At 49.5% G+C, this 17501-nt stretch overlaps 5 protein-coding genes across 5 annotated transcripts; 1 reads left to right on the top strand and 4 right to left on the bottom strand.

Annotated features, from left to right (window-relative positions):
- Positions 1 to 1380: 1380 nt before the first annotated feature.
- On the bottom strand, positions 1381 to 2858 carry BCR38DRAFT_487889 (uncharacterized protein; the record flags this gene model as incomplete). The annotated part of the gene is made up of 3 exons (XM_040864209.1): positions 1381 to 1825; positions 1904 to 2030; positions 2099 to 2858. The coding sequence occupies 3 exons, from the start codon at positions 2856 to 2858 to the stop codon at positions 1381 to 1383; spliced, it is 1332 nt and encodes a 443-aa protein (XP_040713055.1).
- Positions 2859 to 4471: 1613 nt separating this feature from the next.
- On the bottom strand, positions 4472 to 4759 carry BCR38DRAFT_487890 (uncharacterized protein; the record flags this gene model as incomplete). Its single annotated transcript, XM_040864210.1, has 2 exons — positions 4472 to 4517; positions 4575 to 4759. 2 exons carry the CDS (start codon positions 4757 to 4759, stop codon positions 4472 to 4474), a joined length of 231 nt encoding a protein of 76 aa, XP_040713056.1.
- Positions 4760 to 6473: 1714 nt separating this feature from the next.
- On the top strand, positions 6474 to 8244 carry BCR38DRAFT_442641 (uncharacterized protein). Its single transcript, XM_040860826.1, has 2 exons — positions 6474 to 6863; positions 7252 to 8244. Exons 1-2 carry the CDS (start codon positions 6783 to 6785, stop codon positions 8116 to 8118), a joined length of 948 nt encoding a protein of 315 aa, XP_040713057.1. The 5' UTR covers positions 6474 to 6782; the 3' UTR covers positions 8119 to 8244.
- A 3367-nt stretch (positions 8245 to 11611) lies between these two features.
- BCR38DRAFT_459793 (MFS transporter) lies at positions 11612 to 13444 on the bottom strand (the record flags this gene model as incomplete). Its single annotated transcript, XM_040862334.1, has 3 exons — positions 11612 to 11770; positions 11830 to 13041; positions 13100 to 13444. 3 exons carry the CDS (start codon positions 13442 to 13444, stop codon positions 11612 to 11614), a joined length of 1716 nt encoding a protein of 571 aa, XP_040713058.1.
- A 793-nt stretch (positions 13445 to 14237) lies between these two features.
- Positions 14238 to 16881, bottom strand: BCR38DRAFT_476702 (P-loop containing nucleoside triphosphate hydrolase protein). The gene is made up of 2 exons (XM_040863052.1): positions 16498 to 16881; positions 14238 to 16432 (listed from the first exon to the last, which is right to left on the bottom strand). Exons 1-2 carry the CDS (start codon positions 16706 to 16708, stop codon positions 14469 to 14471), a joined length of 2175 nt encoding a protein of 724 aa, XP_040713059.1. The 5' UTR covers positions 16709 to 16881; the 3' UTR covers positions 14238 to 14468.
- Positions 16882 to 17501: the final 620 nt, after the last annotated feature.

The raw sequence follows: 17501 nt of genomic DNA on the forward strand, positions 1-17501 counted from the left end.
CATTCATCTGTATGCATCGTTGGCTATAGCGAAATTGAATGTAACTTAAATCCGGTACTTTGAATGTGCCTCGATTCGTGACCCCTGCCTTCCTGACACGGTCGCATGAAAGACACCGTGCCGGCTATCCGTTCCATCTGACCATATCGTATGACCATTTTCTTCCTCAATTTACCAGGGCACAATTTTCAATGGTCGGACCAACCTCACCAACCTCACCATCCCCCCTTAGTTGGTTAGTGATCAAATTAGTAAGCGAAACGCTAGTGATATTAACCAATCAGTGATCCTGGTGAGGTTCACTGAGGTTAGTGACTTTTCGGTTAAATTTACTGCCAATAGATTAAGCTATCGCCAACCTCGCCGGCGCGTTCCCCCCGGATTACGCTAGCGGAGTTGGCTGTAGCCTCCTCTGTAGCCCCGGTCCATCTAGCCAGTTATGTTCTATAGTCGTATCAGCTGTCAGAGCCCCAAGCAGAGTATCCAGCTAGCCTGTTCAGGTGGCTCTGTACCAACTTCGTAGTGTCCGGCACATGCCTATGATACCGGCGTCAAGGCTTAGCCGCTGTGAAGTGACCATTCTACGGGCAGATGAAAATAACAGCTCACATTCATATCCTTCTCTATAACATAGCCATAGGCCTACGCCCATAATAAGACGGGCTCACCGCGTTTTGAGGAATTGAAGCCACGAAAACACTGTAAAAGGTGATCTTAAGCCTCCAGGAGTACCGGAGTAGCCTCATTCAAGGCCTAGCGAGATAGTGATACCACCGGAGTCGGCATTGTAGGGAAAATTAGACCCTCCATAGCATGAGGGCAGCGGCTCAAGCGTCAGAGGAATACTAAGATAACAGCTAAGTTTCAAAGTATCTGATATTTTGCAGAGATTTGCAAGCCAACAAGTCCTACAGGGGGTCCTGCAAGGCTGTCAGGGACCCCTATCACGGTCAAAATAGCTATTTGAGCCTTAGCAACCATGAAGCAACCAGATTGCCCAAGCAGGGCCTCCGGTGAGGTTAGCATTAGCAACTAAAGTCCGGATAATAGTGAAGGTATTGGTGTAAATACACGCCAATCCTAGCTCACCAGGTTGGCATGGTGAGATTGTTCCAACACTTGACGATATCAAGCTCGGCTAAGAATATGTTGTCACTCGCTCGACAATATGTATATTTTGCTTCGGAAGTTATCCCAAGCAGACCACTTTATGCTACAGTCTTCAGGGGGTGCATTATTATTTTCATCTTGGCTATGATCTTGAACTTATTTGGGTATCGGAAGTGACTAATTGGAGCGCCCTTGTGCCAATGTTTTATGCTGCGTAAAAAATACATCCAAGTCGCCCACAGACACTAAACTAGTACAGGATCTCAAAATTCAACTCGACCCCATTTGACCAACCCGAAACCTCCAGCTATGGTGCGCCTCCGGCTCCCTGAGAAGCATCTCCATGCTCTCAATAAACGGCTTCCCAGGCCCCTTAAATGCCAACCCGCGGTCGATGCACAACCTGGCATATGCCATCGCTTTTGCCGCATGCCCCACGCCGTTCCACTCCATAGCGGCGCGATAGTACGCCTCTTGCATGCGACCTAGCATACCTTCCATTTCGTACAGCAGCACGAGTAGCTCCGCTTTTTCCGGTGTGGCAGTCGACGAGGAGGAGTAGTCGTCCAGTTCCTTCCAGAGCTGTCGGATCTGCGCTATCCTGTTGTCGGATTCGGCGACGAGGTGAGGCTCGGCGGTGCAGCGGTGGCAGGAGCAGGGGAATCCCCAGTGGTTTTGCAGGGTTTCTTTTCTTGCTGTGCTGGGTTGGAAACCACTTGTTGGTTGTTATTATATGCATTTTCACGTTGCCTTATTAAATGCTCGTGTAGGAGAAACGAAAGGGGCAACTTACTCGATATACGAAACCGACAACTCCTCCCCCGGAAAAATGTCACTGACCGCAACAACATGATGAGTCAGCGTATTAGGGTCAAAGTAATAGACACAGTTCGGCCGGCAGTCGTGATTGAGCCTCGATACTAAACAATTCATAATCAGTCAACTCTCAGTTCATCACGGACATCAACATTTTGTAAGGGGAACTAACCTTCAGTAAAAGCCGAATGAAACCCGGCTCCTCCATCTCCAAGCCCCGTTCGAAAGCGATTGATACTGAAAATCCAATGGACCCTCTCGTTGAACCCCTTGAGCCTAACATCGTCATGCGTCGACAGATTCAAAAACCTCCCCCGATGCTCCCGTGGCAACTGCTCGACCGCACCACCCATCAACTCCGCCACGTACACCTGATCCAAACCCTCCAAAGCCCGGCTGTCTACCATGAGCGCCGGCGTGCGTGCCATAACACGCAAACCGGCTCGGATGGGACGGGTTGCAATGAGGCCTATTCCTTTGCCTGGTATTTCGGCATCCTCGTATGACGGAGAAAACGAGGCATGATTAAGAACGCCATTATCGTCATTTTCATCTTCAAAGATGGGCCACGAGGAGATCTGGGCAATTCGCTCGGGGGTGGTGATGATAGATATCCCCTCGCCGCCGCTGAAGGACAGGTGAGTATAGGCGCAAAACCTGTCCCCGCCGTTCGGCAGCCGATGACACGTGTTGCCTTGTACCCACGATTCTAGCCCGGATCGGAATGTTTTCCCGTCCGTCGCAGTCTGGTTGCTGCTGTGTGCGGTAGCTTCCGTGACGGCGGGACACACGGCCAAGTCGGGTGAGGTTGTCGTCCAGGGCAGCAAAGGTACTTGGCACTCGTCCCGGGGCAGGGGTGAGGTGGAGTGCAGCTCTGTTTCCCAAGCGCTGACACACGCGATTAGCAACGGGGTTATGGCGAGAAACAGCATTGTAACTTGCAATAGTGATTACTGTATTATAGTTCGGCAAGACTAGATTATCAAAACACAGGTTGAGCTGTCTTTGGAAACAAACTGTTCGGCGAAAGGAGCTTGGGTCGTGTTTCAAGATGCCTGTCGGCCGACCGGGTGGGATATGACAGGAAAAGGCTTGGCACGTTGAAGGAACCGCTGCAAATCGAACTAAGTACATGACTTCTGTTTGTATGATGTGGTGTCTTTATGCTTTGCACTTAGTACGAATCATGAAAGTTGTAATACAATGCCTGCTTATAGCCGGTGCTATGCCGCCTATTTAAATTGGTCTATAGGACAATTCAGGCATCTCCAACTCGACCCCTAGCTTCGCATTAGCATATCTGTCAGGTAACCGTGCTGACGGCTCTTTGGAACAAACCCACTTTAGCAACGCCAAAACCATCCCCGTTCAGCGCCCAATATAACGCAAAGGCTTGGTAAATAAATCCAATCCAATCCAAACAATCAATATTTAAATAGCAAAGATAATAGTTAAGGAAGTCTAGGTGCGCAATTATGTATATATTAAAGTTAAAGCGACTTATCCGCTATCGAAAAGATATAAGCTCTTTAATCCATCCCATGCTACTAAACAACGCCCCCCTCCCTTCTAAGTAATTATTGAGAGTATAAGGTTACTAGGTGTGAATGCACGATTTAGTATGTTAACAAATATGAAAAGTATACCAAAATCTGCGATTCTACTAGCTACTAGTATAAATGGTGTTTCCGTTGCCGTTAGCTTTCGTTAGTAGCTCTAGATTTCCTCACGATCCAGGCTACATCAGCTAAGTACGAGAGGTTATTCTCGTCTGCCCGTGGGATACTTACAGTCGAGCGTATTCGTCTGATACGCGAGCTCATAAGGGCTCACGCTACCCTGTGAAGTAGATAAAATAAGACAGGGCTGCACGGAAGGCCCTCGTCCAGCCAGCTAGCTAATCAACCAAGCTTTCCCAATACACTCACTTCATGGCCCATATTCACATGCATCACCGTCTTAACATAGGGACTGTAGGCATGTGCTAAACACATCGAAGTAGTAACAGAGCAGGCTCTACAGGTTAGATTGGCCCTTACTTGTATCTATCCCCGAGAAGGAATGACTTCATCATATCCTCACGGCCATGGAAGTAACGACTTGGCTAAGGAATCCCGAGGAAAATGAATGTGAAGCTGCTAGCTCCGGTAATGGGCTTACGAGCCACGCCGAGTTCGACAGCAGCCATAGCTCGTATAGTTAATACCAATCAATGTCAACCAGTGCACACCAAATAGTCATGTCGCTACAAAATTGATGCGAGTGCATATGGGGTGTGAATTATTGTATTGGGAAAGGATGATCAGGTCAGCTGTTCTGGCATGGCAGAGCTCCTTTATAGCTATTATATATCTTATCTATAGCTATAGGGTAACCCCCCATGGGGTCACGTATCAAAATTCATACAGATCGCGTCAATCATATTCCCATAAATCGTAGCTCCTACAATACAAATGCTTCGCAACGTGTCGCTCAGTACAATCTTCCCTTGCCAACAGTCCGTCAACCGCCATAAATTCCATCGATAGAGGACTAATTAGGTTGTTTAAACACCAGCACAAGCAGTGTACTTGCCAACCGCAGTGGCAGTACTGTTCACACGTTAATAGCTCATCCAATAGACACGTACGATAGACCGTAATACGTACCAAGCAATAATGCAGGCAGCGTCACCTTTACAAGCGTCAATACCCGCGACCTGTTCTGCGGAGGCCGCAACTTCACAACTAGCAATATCGCCCCCATCAGCGCGTCGATCGATAGGGTAGGTGTTCATTGGCGAGGATGCCACGAAGGCGGCGCAAGCGAGAGTGATGAAGATTGAGGGTTGCATTTTAGATGATTTGATATCGATGTAAATTTGTATGATGTGGTTGATAAACATTAATGTCTCTATTGCGCTGAAGAGGAGTGGTCACCTAAATAATGTAGAGGAGTGGAATATTGCAGCCTCTTATATAGACCCTGATACCATTGCGAGGTATATTTTAGAACCACCAAAATGACATAATGGCCCCCCGAAAGTCAGATACTATCCTCTACCCCGTGAAGTTCATGCCTCGACCCGATTTAGATTAGGATCGCTTCGCTTGCTTCACGAATACTTTGCTGTGGAGCTTTAGTTACATGGACGCCCCTAGTTCGGATGGTAACACATTAGTCGCCGAGCTCAGTCAGCATATAGACAAGAACAGACAATTATGCACCCCACTTGAATGGGTGACGTTTACGACATGCAAGAAGAAGGATGGTGCGGCCAACCACTCAACAGAAGCCGCATTGGTTATCTCTTCAGGGTAAGCTTGTGTGCGTTTCATCTGTAGCTGAAGACGGGATAAATCGGCGGTCTGCCGTCTTCGTTAGGTACTAAAATCACAAGTTTGGATTAGATATTGTCATCGAGGCGATCCTCCCTTGCCTACCCATGAGAATATCATCGCGCGAGGACTGCCGAGGCATAGAAGCCTTATGACAGCATCGCAATGCGCTGGGTGGCGCAGACAGTGGAGAAACAGCTGCGATCCGATTTGTTTGAACAAATGGCGATGGCCATTTCAACTCCTGGGCAGCTGAATCTCTGGAAATCCCAATGATGTTCAAACGTAACCGAGGTATTGTTGAAGCTTGTGCGGTCTACTTGCTCGTGGGTACGAAAACTATACTCCGCCTTGTCTAATCAATGATCAGCTGCAGACTATTTCTAGTGTGTGCGAAGAGGCAGCCTCCAGTACTTTGCAAGAAATACAAGTGCGTCCCGGGTAAAATAGCAACGGACTCAGTCGCACCCAATTCCACGAGCAGTCATGTCGCAAGTCAAGACAGTCTTCGCTCGGACTAACTATGAGGTTGAGATTAGAGGAGCTCATTGAAATGACATTCATTTTCAAATTAAACAGAGAGAGGAGAAGCAACTAACGAAAGAGCGGGATGGAGATCATTGCACTACAAAAAGGATGCACTAACACGATAGATTTGCTGGAACATAACCGAGAGATGCCTCTGGCCTGAATTCGGAGGTGGACTTCTGCTTGCCAGGAGGCAGCAGCGATTGGCGCTAACTTCGGGGAAACGCGCCTACATAGAGGGTCGGAAACGACATTTGACGACACAAATATGATGCAACTTCGCGTTGAGCGGAACGGAGCATCTCGCCATGGCGTGCAGGACGCTGTTCGTATTTCGTCCACTTGGCTGTTTACTATAGTCTGTAGGAAAGTCAAGTTGACCTACTTATCACGGACATGGAGCAGATCTAACCCGAGCTCCACTCCTAGAGGTAAATGTGGGTCGCAGAGCACCTTCCTTCAGCTTGAACTGGCTCGCTGGAGTGGTGTCTGGCATGACTGAAACCAGAAAGAGAAAATGAGCCGGTCAAAAAGAAATATAAGAAATAACAACTGCTTCGCGCTTGCACGAGGTGGACAGTGAAACGCACCCAGTTGGTGGTAAATGCGGAATACGTTTCCAAGATGCTTGCAGCACAGAAAAACAGGCTGCTTTGTGGGCCTTTTCTTTTTCTGTCGAGAGTTTTTTTTACTTCGTGCTTTGTTTCTTTTCCCCGCCGGATGTCTTGTTCAATGACTCCCCGAGCCCTTTGTCTGCCTGCTTCATTGAAGTCGCTTCTTGTTCGTCGAGCCACAGTTTTACATCTTCCATTCTTTTGAGGGTGATATTTGACAGCTTCCTTAAATCTCTACAATCCCCTCCGGCCCATCGTAATCGTCGTCGTCAGGTGTTTTGCTTCCACTCACCAACACAAAACGACTCTTTCCAGCCAACCAGAACTGCATGGGGCAACTACGAACATTCTTTGGCTGACGACCACCACTTCCACAATCATTCTCTCTGGCGCTGACATGACCACGCGATCACGAAATTCCTTGAGTAAGGCGCCTGTGCGGGAGCGAATCATACTCGACGTATCAAAACTCGTCAATGTAAGTCTCCTAATTCGTTCTTGCTTTTTTTCTCATTTATTTTTCAACCTCGAGCATCCGCCACCTGTAGCAAAAGTATCTCTTATCACAACCCTATCATCCCGGCTTTTTCCCCTATAGGCTTAACCTTGGTAAGTAAAGCATTTACAGGAGTCGGCATAGCTATGCCACTATGGAATAACCTCAGGCAACCGCATCGTTACGCTATACAAACGAAGTCCCAAATATATAGAAGAGTACAGTATTCTATGTTCTGCCATTTCGTGTTTGAGCCAATTTCTCCGTCTTCCTTATCTTTCTTTCCTTCGCCACTACCTGTGTCTACCACATCTTGTTGTCTTACGCAACGCTGCTTTTCTATCAGAGTCGTGACTAACAGTTGACACAGCCCGCAAACTCGCTGCCCACTCAGGACTTGGCCCCCAATGGCTCAAAGGCCACATCTCATGGAGCGCGCCTCAGCTACGAGGATTTAATTCGCTGCCAGCTGAATGAAGATATCATGGCGTACAAATACGACCTCGAGTTTTGCGAGCAGCAGCTCAGCCTGCCGGATCTGACTGCCCAAGAAACCAGAACGATCCAACTCAGGGTCCTCGACTGTGGACACCGCATCCGTGACAATCAGCACCGTATCCAAGCCATGGATATACAGAAGGAGCTTTACGACTCCGGTACCGCCCACGCCCACACTTCGCCCATCAACTTCACCCAACGCCAGCCTTTTTCCGGCTTGGGCTTCACATCCACCAATGGAGGTGCCAATGGAGGTGCCAAGCGTCAGCGAACCTCCAAAGTCAAGCCCGACAACGACGAGGACGTGGCTGAATTAGATGCCGACGGCACCCCCACGAACTCCGTCTCGATTCAACGCCTCGGTTTCTGGAAGTGCCGCCTCTGCACATCGCAGAAGTACCAGGTCGCCCCGCCCTCCACTCGCGTGCCTAGTGCTCCATGCAAGTGGCCCCTCAAGGACGTCAGCAAGATGCTGAACCACTTCCTGGATATGCACACGGAACAGAACCCAGGGGACCGATGTCGTGAGCTCGGCGATGCGCTGGATAAGAACAGAGGTCCGTTCGAGTACTGGATGACGCGCACCCGCTCACAAAATTTGGGCGATGGTTTGATCATTGATGAAATTATCGAAACGCTGCAGGCGGGCTCGCTGCCTGATACGCTGCGCAATCTGAACAGAGCGGCGGCTACTTTCCCTAATAGTGTATCGGGAGTCAAGGTGCATGATGTGGTTTGAGTGGGGTTGTGAGGGTGTGTTATAGGGGAGATGGAGCTGGAAGACGGTCGGGAATGAGCGTGGCTCACGGAAGTGAAAGTAGTACTACAAATAGTAATACCATGCCCTAATTAGCGATACCACGACCTGTATGGATTTTGCAAGCCATTAGAGGATCTCGATAGCACTCTCACTCAGTACATGTTCTTGCTCGTCTTCTGACATGTCATGCATGCCGGAGACCATCCATGCTGCGATTTGAATTAAAAGCAAACCATATATGTTTCCAGGCTTGAGATGTTCTGCCTGATAATGCTATCCCGCCGTTTGTACAGATCGGAACCTACATATAAGTTAATCTGCAATACTTCAGCTCTCAGGTAAACCATTCTTAGTGATGAGTTGTTTTCGTTTTATTTCTTCTTATTTTCGCCCACCTGGGTGGCTACCAAGCCTTTTACAATGATGATCACCGCTTGGATAAATACTGCGCGCTAGATTCCTGCTTCTTTGGAAGATAGGCAAGTTTGTGTGTTGACCCGTTGCCCTGCATTTTGCCCTGTAGGCGTTCAACACCAAAATCAGCTACGCATCTGCATGTGCCATCATTCGCAAGTACGAAAAGTGCGGATAAATGGCTTACAAAGCCACTAAGTAGTGCCATGCACAATAATCAAACCAATATGTCTTGGTCAATCGGTGGCAGACTTAGCTGCATGTGTCCATAGATGTTTATTGGCTGACAGGTTGTAACACCGTTTAACGCATCCCCACGAGGTTTCCTTATTTCAGGCAGACAATTTCCATCATGTTACTAGATAATTAATTCCAGACAACTACATGTTTCTCTTTTTGTTGGACTTTGCCATCATATCAAGGCCTCAAACCTGTGAGCATCTTGACTCTGGGCCGGGCAAGATGACGCCTTACGATCTACAAGGCTGTTTCTTACGTTTCAGATCCCCATAGAGTTCTACGTGCGGTAGTTGTCGATGGGGAGGAGATGGGTGTCACTGTCAATCTGGAGTTCATTACGCCTAATTCGTCGGCCTCTAATGAATAAGCTTAGTTTTTGAACCAGCGCGATATCAGTGAGCCTAATCACCAGGTCCAGACGACTAAGGACATCTAAAGCCAGGCAGTTGAAGTCGTTGCATTCCTCGGAAATATGGGGCAACACCGTATCGCCTCCAGCCTGAAGTGTGTGTACCTCGCTCATCATTCGATCGTCGGTGATGACAACTCAGGGCTCAGTGCAGACTGGTTCAATGTCCAACGAGCTTCCCCGCCGAATCAGCGGCAAAGGTCTACCCATAGCATTGTTAGCTCAATTTCAGGACTAGGACGACCTAAAATTATGCAAGCATCAACGTGTGGATTTCAGAGCCCGGTGGGAGATGCGTACGACTGCTTTTTGAAAGACTCCGGTCTCTGATGACTACTCCCTGGTGGACGATCATGTGGTTGGTTGAGGATGTTGTGTTTGCACAGATTATGACAGTTGTCTTCAACGAACCGCAAGCCCAACCCACTCTGGCATCAAAGACCGAAGCCAACTCAGCTTGCATCAGGAATATGGAAAGGTTCTGACTTTGTTTGTACGACTGGCCCTAGTAAGCGACAAGTTACGACATAATGATAGGTCGGCAGCGTCTCGGAGTCCCCTTTCATGTTTGAGGGAGTTTAGCGATCGTGAGGTAACTGACCATCGAGATAACGTCTATTCTCTGCTGAGTCTATTAGAAGGCGATAATGGCCTCCGCCCAGACTACAATCTAGACGGTGACGGAGTTGACCAGGGTCCTTAGCCTGGAAAATTCTGTGCTGTTGGTGGGTTCAAAGCAATTCTTGATGCCACTGAGGACTTGCTACGAGTACTTGAGATCTCCGATTCAAGAGAAGCAGCTTACCATGAACGAGGGCCCATATTGGACCTTGCGAGTGCCATTTTACGGGGACAATACAGACTGACACGAAGGGATTCTCACGGTGAATTTCTTTATGTTATGAACAAGACCGTTCATCTAGAGGACAGCCTCAGGTGGTACTTTCGGATCAAACTGGAACGCATATACGAAACTGACGGCGAAAACATTTTTTGCGGTATGAAAGACACTGGCTCGGTTGCGGCTCGCCACGAATTGAGACGGGCATACTGCATATATGGTGAGATTATTGCCAGCAGCAACACAGAGACTCGGCATGGTGGCTTGGTTTTGATTGGACCTAAACTTGAGACAGTGGATTTTGTTTACTGCCTCGAAGGCGATGATGCTGTCGTTTCTCAAGGGCAATATTTCATCTGACGGTGGACGGAAAAGCGCCTCCGCTTCGGGTCATCATTATCATTAACACCCATTTTCTCAGGACTTTGGTCCACTGGTCTGCGGAGATTCTAATTACCCGAAGATATGTTTCTGCTACTGTTGAGGGGCACACAATATAAATGAAGTGTATTATGGTGAGGAAAGAAAGCTAGGCTAGTGTTGTTGGTCTGGAACTAAGTAGTGGTGGTGGCTGCGCAGGTACCACCTCTGACAGCTACAGGAATGGTTCCGGCACCATACCAAGATGGCGCCTACTGGAATCAACAGCCCGAATGGGGTAAAAGTTACTAGCAAGACTTCGACAAACCGTGTTTGTGATGAATGAACAAGCGATCATTCTTCAGCTCGGAGACAAGCTGCATTCGGAGATTGGGTACACATCCTACCATCTGCAAGCGTTCCTTTTGTTCTACGAAAGCTCGCAACTTGACCCAACCACAAAAGAGAGACGTGCCGATAGTTAACCTCAGGTCATGGGAGCTTTTGGATATATTGGAGTCGCGACAAGCAGAAAGTGAGTCTGGGATAGTATCAGGAGACTTCGACGGAGCTTTCAGACAGGTATGCAAACTCTTTTGGGCCCAGGATCCATCGTCTGCGACACAAATTCCGACTGTTGGCAAACTTTACGGCGCATGGTGGGCTAGGAACTATCAAGCTGTGCCTATATTCATTGTGGAATTTGAATCAGAAGATAACATTGAGTCAATATTCCATGAAGGCATGCGAGGAATACATCGGAACACTCAGACAGTTCGCTTCCCGATTCCTTTTAAGACATCTATGGTTATCAAGGCTGTGGTAGAGGCAGTGGGTGTACTTGGTAGAACAAGCCGCGAGATCAACCCTGTACAGAGAGTGAATCCTCACGCGAGATAGTATAAGTACTAGAAAATTTCGTTGTCTTGCTTCAACCGCCATCAAGATCAAACTTGGTTTATGACTTTTCTATGACTCTAGAAGACTTATTTAGAATTATCGGAAAGCGGGAACCGGAATAAGGGGGTAGATAATAGTGAAAGGATTCGGACCCCATCGTGCTGTCAGCACGGGGTTGCCAGAAGGTAGTAGTAGCAGTAAAGCGTCGCATGGACCCAATGAGAATATTATTCCAACAACACAAGTATTGTGTATTAACTTTAGTTTCTCCCATAATCCGTAGTTCTGCTTGAACATCTTCTGATGCTTCATAAGTCGTGCCGAGCGTGCTTACTCTTATGCCTCAGCCACTCGCCGTACTTGTATAGTACGAATGGAATCGGGATAAATGCAACAGAGATGAACGCCAGTGTTGAGCTCGCCCAATCGACGCCCAATTTCTCGTACATGCTCGATGCAAACAGGGGCTATCCACCAGTTAGCACACCTCCAACCGCCTTGCGTAATGTAGATGGGATGGACTCACAAACCCAGCACCAACCGCACTCCTCAGCAGATCATTCCCCGCCAGCACACTCGCAATGTGACCTGGATACGCATCACTCAAATAATTCATCACACTGTTGAATAGACAAAATGCCCCCACACTGAAAAATACCGTCCCAATGATCGGTACAATCCAGTGAATCTCCGACCGACTGGTCCACCCAAAGCAAAACAGGCAAATCGGAATCGCAAATGCCCCCACAAAGCTCGGCGGCAGGCGGTACTCGGGTTTGATCTCGCCATTCTCGTTGAACTTCGGTTCGACATACTTGTGCTGATACCATATAAACGGCGGCAGCGTGACGAAGACACCAATCAGGATACCTAGAAACGCCAATCCTTCTAGTCCAAGGTTGAAGCCGTAGATACCCATGAAGACGACAGGGAAGGATTCGAACCATATGTACAACAGGCCGTAAGTTAGGGCGATGTACAGATCCAGTGCCAAAACGATGGGCTCGGCGAAGAGAAGGGTGAAAGGGCGGACGAGTGTCATCTGAACGATATCTTTGCCTGTCATCTCCATACTGGCAAGTTCCGGTTCACAGACCAACTGGTCATTTCCAGTCATTTTCCGCAGGCGGCGAGTGCGGCGGTATAGTATGTTCGCCGACGACGTCTCGGGGAGGAAAAAGATGAGGACAACGAGTGTCCCGCCAGATAACCACATCAGCTCCCAAATCGGCCACCGCCAGCCCTTCGCCTGTGCAGCGAAGCCACCCACCAGCGGACCCAGTGTCGGTCCACACACAGCACCAATACCCCACACGGCCAGCCCATAAGTCCGCTTGGACGGGCTGTACATATCCCCAATACTCGCACCGCCCGTGGCCAACGAGGGACTTCCCACGAACCCCGTAATGAAGCGAAAAGCAAGCAACATGCCAAAATTGGTGGCCAGCGCCGTCGGGACCTGCAGCACCACGAAGAGCAGCAGTGTGAGAATGTAAATTGGGTTCCGCCCCGTCTGCGGCATTTCGGAAAGGGGCGCCCAGATCATGGGACCGACACCGTAGCCGACGACAAAGAGCGTCAGGCCTAGGGTGGCAGCTACACGAGAGACGGCGAAGTGTTGGACTACGTCGAGCAGGCCCGCCGTGTAGATGGCGGAGCCTATGTAGACACTGAAAGTTAGGAAACAGATTTCGAAGGTGACGAAGAATTTCTTGGGGCGGGACCAGTTGCGGGGATTCTGCGATTGTCAGTGATAGCGCGCAAACGGTGTGGATATTTGAAGGCCAGTGGGATACCTCTGGATCGTTTGGCCCGTACCAGTCGACGATGTAGTAATCCGGCGCCTTTTCGGGGTCAACCCGGCGAATGGGGTCACCGTTGATGACGGTATCATGTCCCATTTCCGTAGCTGAGGATACAGGAGAATCTGGCAACTCATCTTGACCTTCAGAGATCCCAGGCTCGGAAGCCCGCTCCGTTGAGCTCGTCTGTCCATGCAGGGCAATATTGGATGTTTTCTCAGCGTTCATATATTTCCTCCATATTGAGGAATCAACCTCTTCCGGGTATTTAAAAACACGGCCACCCGTGAAAAACCGCAGACAGTGACTAAATATCGTGTCGTGCACGAGTTCCTTCATCTCAAAAGGTGGCTTGATGACTGCTAACTGGAATGACAGATCTAAGCCAAATCGAGAATGATAAAAATGACTTCGAGCGACGATGGAACAATATGAACGACATCTCAAAGTGAAATTAGACCTACGTGAAATGAGATATATGAAGGTTACTGCGTGAGCCTCAACCTTACGGCTCACCCCTAGTCCTTCAAGCGGTCATGGGCTCGGTACTTAGTCAGCACTCGGAGGACAGAGGCTGTCATTCAAGCAGCGTATATTTTCACTGCCAATAGAAACAGGGCTGGGTCCACACAGCACCGACGGAACACCATGCGGGCGTATGCAACACCGGCCGTAGGGATGCGGGTAGTGGACGTGACCGGCAAATAAAGCATTGCCGCGCGGAGTCGCGTGGAGATCCCACTTGAGATTTTAGATCGAACAACCTGAACCTTTGGACATACATGACTCTTACGTAGGCGGCCCGGTGAAAGGGTCGTACGGCCGAGATGATTCATCAATAATGGAGAAAAAGGGAAAAGTCAATGACGTTGACGTTGATAGTGGATCCCCGTACCTGGATTAGACCTTGACAAGAACCTTAGAGTCCATGGGCAGATGACAAAAAGTTCGTCTGAATTTCATCTTATGATAATACCACGGGCCGAACACGGACTAACGACGGATGCTTGAAAAGTACTTCAGCTCAAGCTAGTTGTCGGGGCGGAGTGAGGTCGGTATAGGTCAACTTTGTAATCTTCGCTGGGTCAACTGCCAGCAAGTATGCATAGCGATGAGAATCGGCTTTGCAAATGGCGATAAATACCCTGTGAATATGGATTAAACATTCTATGTGATGCCAACACTGGAGCTATATGCGTCCTCTATACTCCAAACTCCACGCCAATGCAAGCTGAGTCATCTATATACTAGTGATCCAATTACGGGACCAAGAACACCACACCCACCCACACCACACCCACTCACTCGCTCTAGAGCAAGCACCAAAAGAGATTAGCCAACACCAAAAAATGGCCCGAGAAGTCTATAATGCCCGCCCAACAGTCTGAATCAACCCCTCATAGGCCCTCTCCACAGCCCGGCCGCCCATTCCAGGTACAGCCCTGAGCTGCGCCAGCGTCTCAATACACCACGCCCCATCCTCTTCGACTCGAGAATCCAGATATTCCACCAGGTCGCGTGCCTTCTTCGGACCAAAACCTTGTAATCCCATGATGGCGTTCGCGTCGCGTGAGTTAATAATATCGAGCAGTTGCTGCATATGCGGCGTCAACGGCGCATCGTCCAGGACCACGTCAGGCTTGACGAGGAGTTTGCTCTTTTTGCTCTTCTTCCGACTCCGCACAAAATCCTCGTCCTCGACGTCCGCTTCTGTACCGTCGTAGTCCTCAGCATCGTACCCCTCATCGTCGCCCTGGCGACAGGCCTTCCTCCTACGTTCCGAGGGCCGCTCTTCCGCATCGTCAGAAATGAGTTCCCGCCCCTCGCGCTTAGCGATCATCTTGTCCTTCAATCGCTCGATCTTGGCTAGGAGTTTCACCTGGCCGGGGAAGAAGGGCAGGGCCATCTCGTACATTTTGAGTGCACTGGCATCTTCGCCCCTTTCCTTGTGCTGACGTGCCATGAGCAGAAAGCGCAGACCATCTGATTTCCCATCGTCGTGCTTTCCGTCTTCGATACGGCGCTCGAGGGCTTCGAGACGTCTTTGCACCGCGTCGCTGATCTCGGGGGGTTCGGGTGCGGCTTGGGTTCTTGAGGCCAATATCTCGGAGACTTTCTTCTCGACCATGGCTTCGATCTGAGCAGCGGAAATAGATGGTTGGGACGGCTGCGACGGCTTCGCAGAGAGTGCTATTGGGGTTGGTCGCGTGAGTTTCGAGGGTTTGCCAATGCACGACTCAAGCTCTGAGGCACGCTTCGGAGGCGGTGATCGCTTAACGGCCGTGTTGGCAGGCCGAGGAGCCACAATAGCAGTTACGGGCTTGGAGCGGTCGGTGTAGACATTGAACGCTTTGACGGGACGGTCTGCAGCTGTCGTCTTCTCCTTTTCTTTTTCTTTGGCCGCTATCGCTCCGGAGTGTACGTTGTGTGCATTGGTTAGGGGCCTCAGGGGCTGTCGTATCATGCTGGTGGATGAGCTTCCAGTATTAGTGCGCGGCACTTGCTTGTAAACGATCTCGTTCTCAATTTCGCGAACTTCTATACGCTTCGCCCTGGAGCTAACATTCAAGCTGCTCAAAGTATCAAGATGGTAGCTTCGAATGGGAGCAAGATTGAGGATCATAATGGTGATTCCGTTGTTTTGACCGAGCGACAGAATGCGGGTCATCTTGGATTCCCGAAAAGGGATGCGGCGGTCGCCTCGTGAGATGGCATCGATACACTGGCTGAGCACAAATAGACTTTTGTTGATAGCAGCTGATTCCACCAATCGCTCCTTGCCATTATCTGTCCGTCGGTTGTCTTCTGATCCGGCCAAATCAATGGCCGAAGCTATGCTCTCCAAGGTCTGGTTCTCTGTGGTCTGAGTGACCTTGACTCTCAGAATAGCATGGCTTCTGCTGCTGTGGGCGTTCAGTTTGGTGGCTGCCGTCACACGATTGTTGTTGGCCTCGATGTAGAGCCTTTCAAAATCCTTCAAGTCTTCACACGGCCGCTCCGAAAGCCCAACAACAACCGTCTTGCCATAGGCTTCTCGCAGTGGCAGACCCGAGGGTGTGCGTATCTCCGGAGGCTCAAAGAGGTCAAACACCTTGTCGTTGTAAATTTCGTAGTATGATAGGGCCACGGACACCGTCGTTTCGCCGTTCGAATCCTTCGCGATCTTCTTTGCCCTACGGTAGACGCCACTCAGGAGCCTGGGAATTACGCCCCGTTCCGCGAGCTTCAGTCCACCACGCATCGTGTGTGTCTTGCCGGTTCCAGTGACACCGTACGCGAATATTGTCACGTCAAGGCCTTGAAAGAGCGACTTGAGGTGTGGAGCAACTGTTGAAAAAGCAAGGTCAGCGACATAGCTGGCGAAGTGGTCGCAGATCATTAAAGTCGCGTACCCTCTGCTGTAAACAGCTCCTCTTGTGTCGTGGACATGTCATAGACGCTGTTGAACGCGAACGTAAACTCTTCAGCTTCGTTCTTGGGACTCGGGATCCGGACCAGGGTACTAGGCTTGCCATCGTCAGTACTACCAGCATGCACAATAATGTCCTTGTCCATCTCTTTCGAGAGGAGTGGACGAATACGTGCGACCACTCGGACAGACATCTTCGACGAGGAGATCTACTGTGAATTGACTAAGATTTGGACCATAAATGATGTCTTGGGTACTCCTTGAATTGATAGCTCTGGTGGTGGGAAATTGGTCACCGCTTTTCGTGATTCGTGTCATGGTCCGTGGTGAGGGCGGGTACGTGTACAGCTCTGTGCGCTGGCCAGGGACGCCAAAAGTGGATTTTTGCGCTTGCGTTGGCCCAGCGATCAACCTTCGTGATGCAGTCTGACAGCTTCCTCCATCATACTTTATCGTCGACTTCGCAGGTGCGCAACAAATCAAATCAAGTGCAGGCTACACTCTAAATCATATATACTCACTTACACATGCTAAATCTTGCGAGAGAGAAAATCCTGCGTGGTCCATGGTCCTGAAAGTCGTTCTTGGTCAATCCAATCTGTCGCGTTTCATGTATCCTCGGAATCGAATTGCAACATTGTGCTGGTAAGGACGATTAACGTGGAGAGATCCCAGACCAGCAGAGTAAACCATGCCCGCTCTGAGATTTCCAATCCAGCTATTGCTGGCAGAAGTACCACATGGTCACAAAGGATCTGAGCGAGTTAGCTGTGGAAATACATGCCCCAAGACTTCAAGGGTCAGTGGCACATGTACTATGTACCAATAGTGGCCCCAATACCCAACCTATGGCCTCTAAAAGGGTGAGTCCTAGTATTATGATCCCACGAGACCAGATCCTGCGCCGTGTCATGAGCTTACAGGCCAGTTAATGCACCTAAGTATCTGCAAAGTCAAGACCACAATATTTACTCACACGATAAGTCT

The sequence above is a fragment of the Pseudomassariella vexata genome, assembly GCF_002105095.1.
Source record: "Pseudomassariella vexata strain CBS 129021 chromosome Unknown BCR38scaffold_11, whole genome shotgun sequence".
In the NCBI taxonomy this organism is placed as follows: Eukaryota; Fungi; Ascomycota; class Sordariomycetes; order Amphisphaeriales; family Pseudomassariaceae; genus Pseudomassariella; species Pseudomassariella vexata.

Excerpts from the sequence above, each read along its gene's own strand:
- BCR38DRAFT_442641 (XM_040860826.1), top strand. The coding sequence starts at position 6,783 with ATGACCACGCGATCACGAAATTCCTTGAGTAAGGCGCCTGTGCGGGAG. Across the intron at positions 6,864-7,251 it reads ACGTATCAAAACTCGTCAAT|CCCGCAAACTCGCTGCCCAC; the intron begins GTAAGTCTCCTA and ends CAGTTGACACAG.
- BCR38DRAFT_476702 (XM_040863052.1), bottom strand. The coding sequence starts at position 16,708 with ATGTCTGTCCGAGTGGTCGCACGTATTCGTCCACTCCTCTCGAAAGAG. Across the intron at positions 16,433-16,497 it reads GGAGCTGTTTACAGCAGAGG|TTGCTCCACACCTCAAGTCG; the intron begins GTACGCGACTTT and ends CTTTTTCAACAG.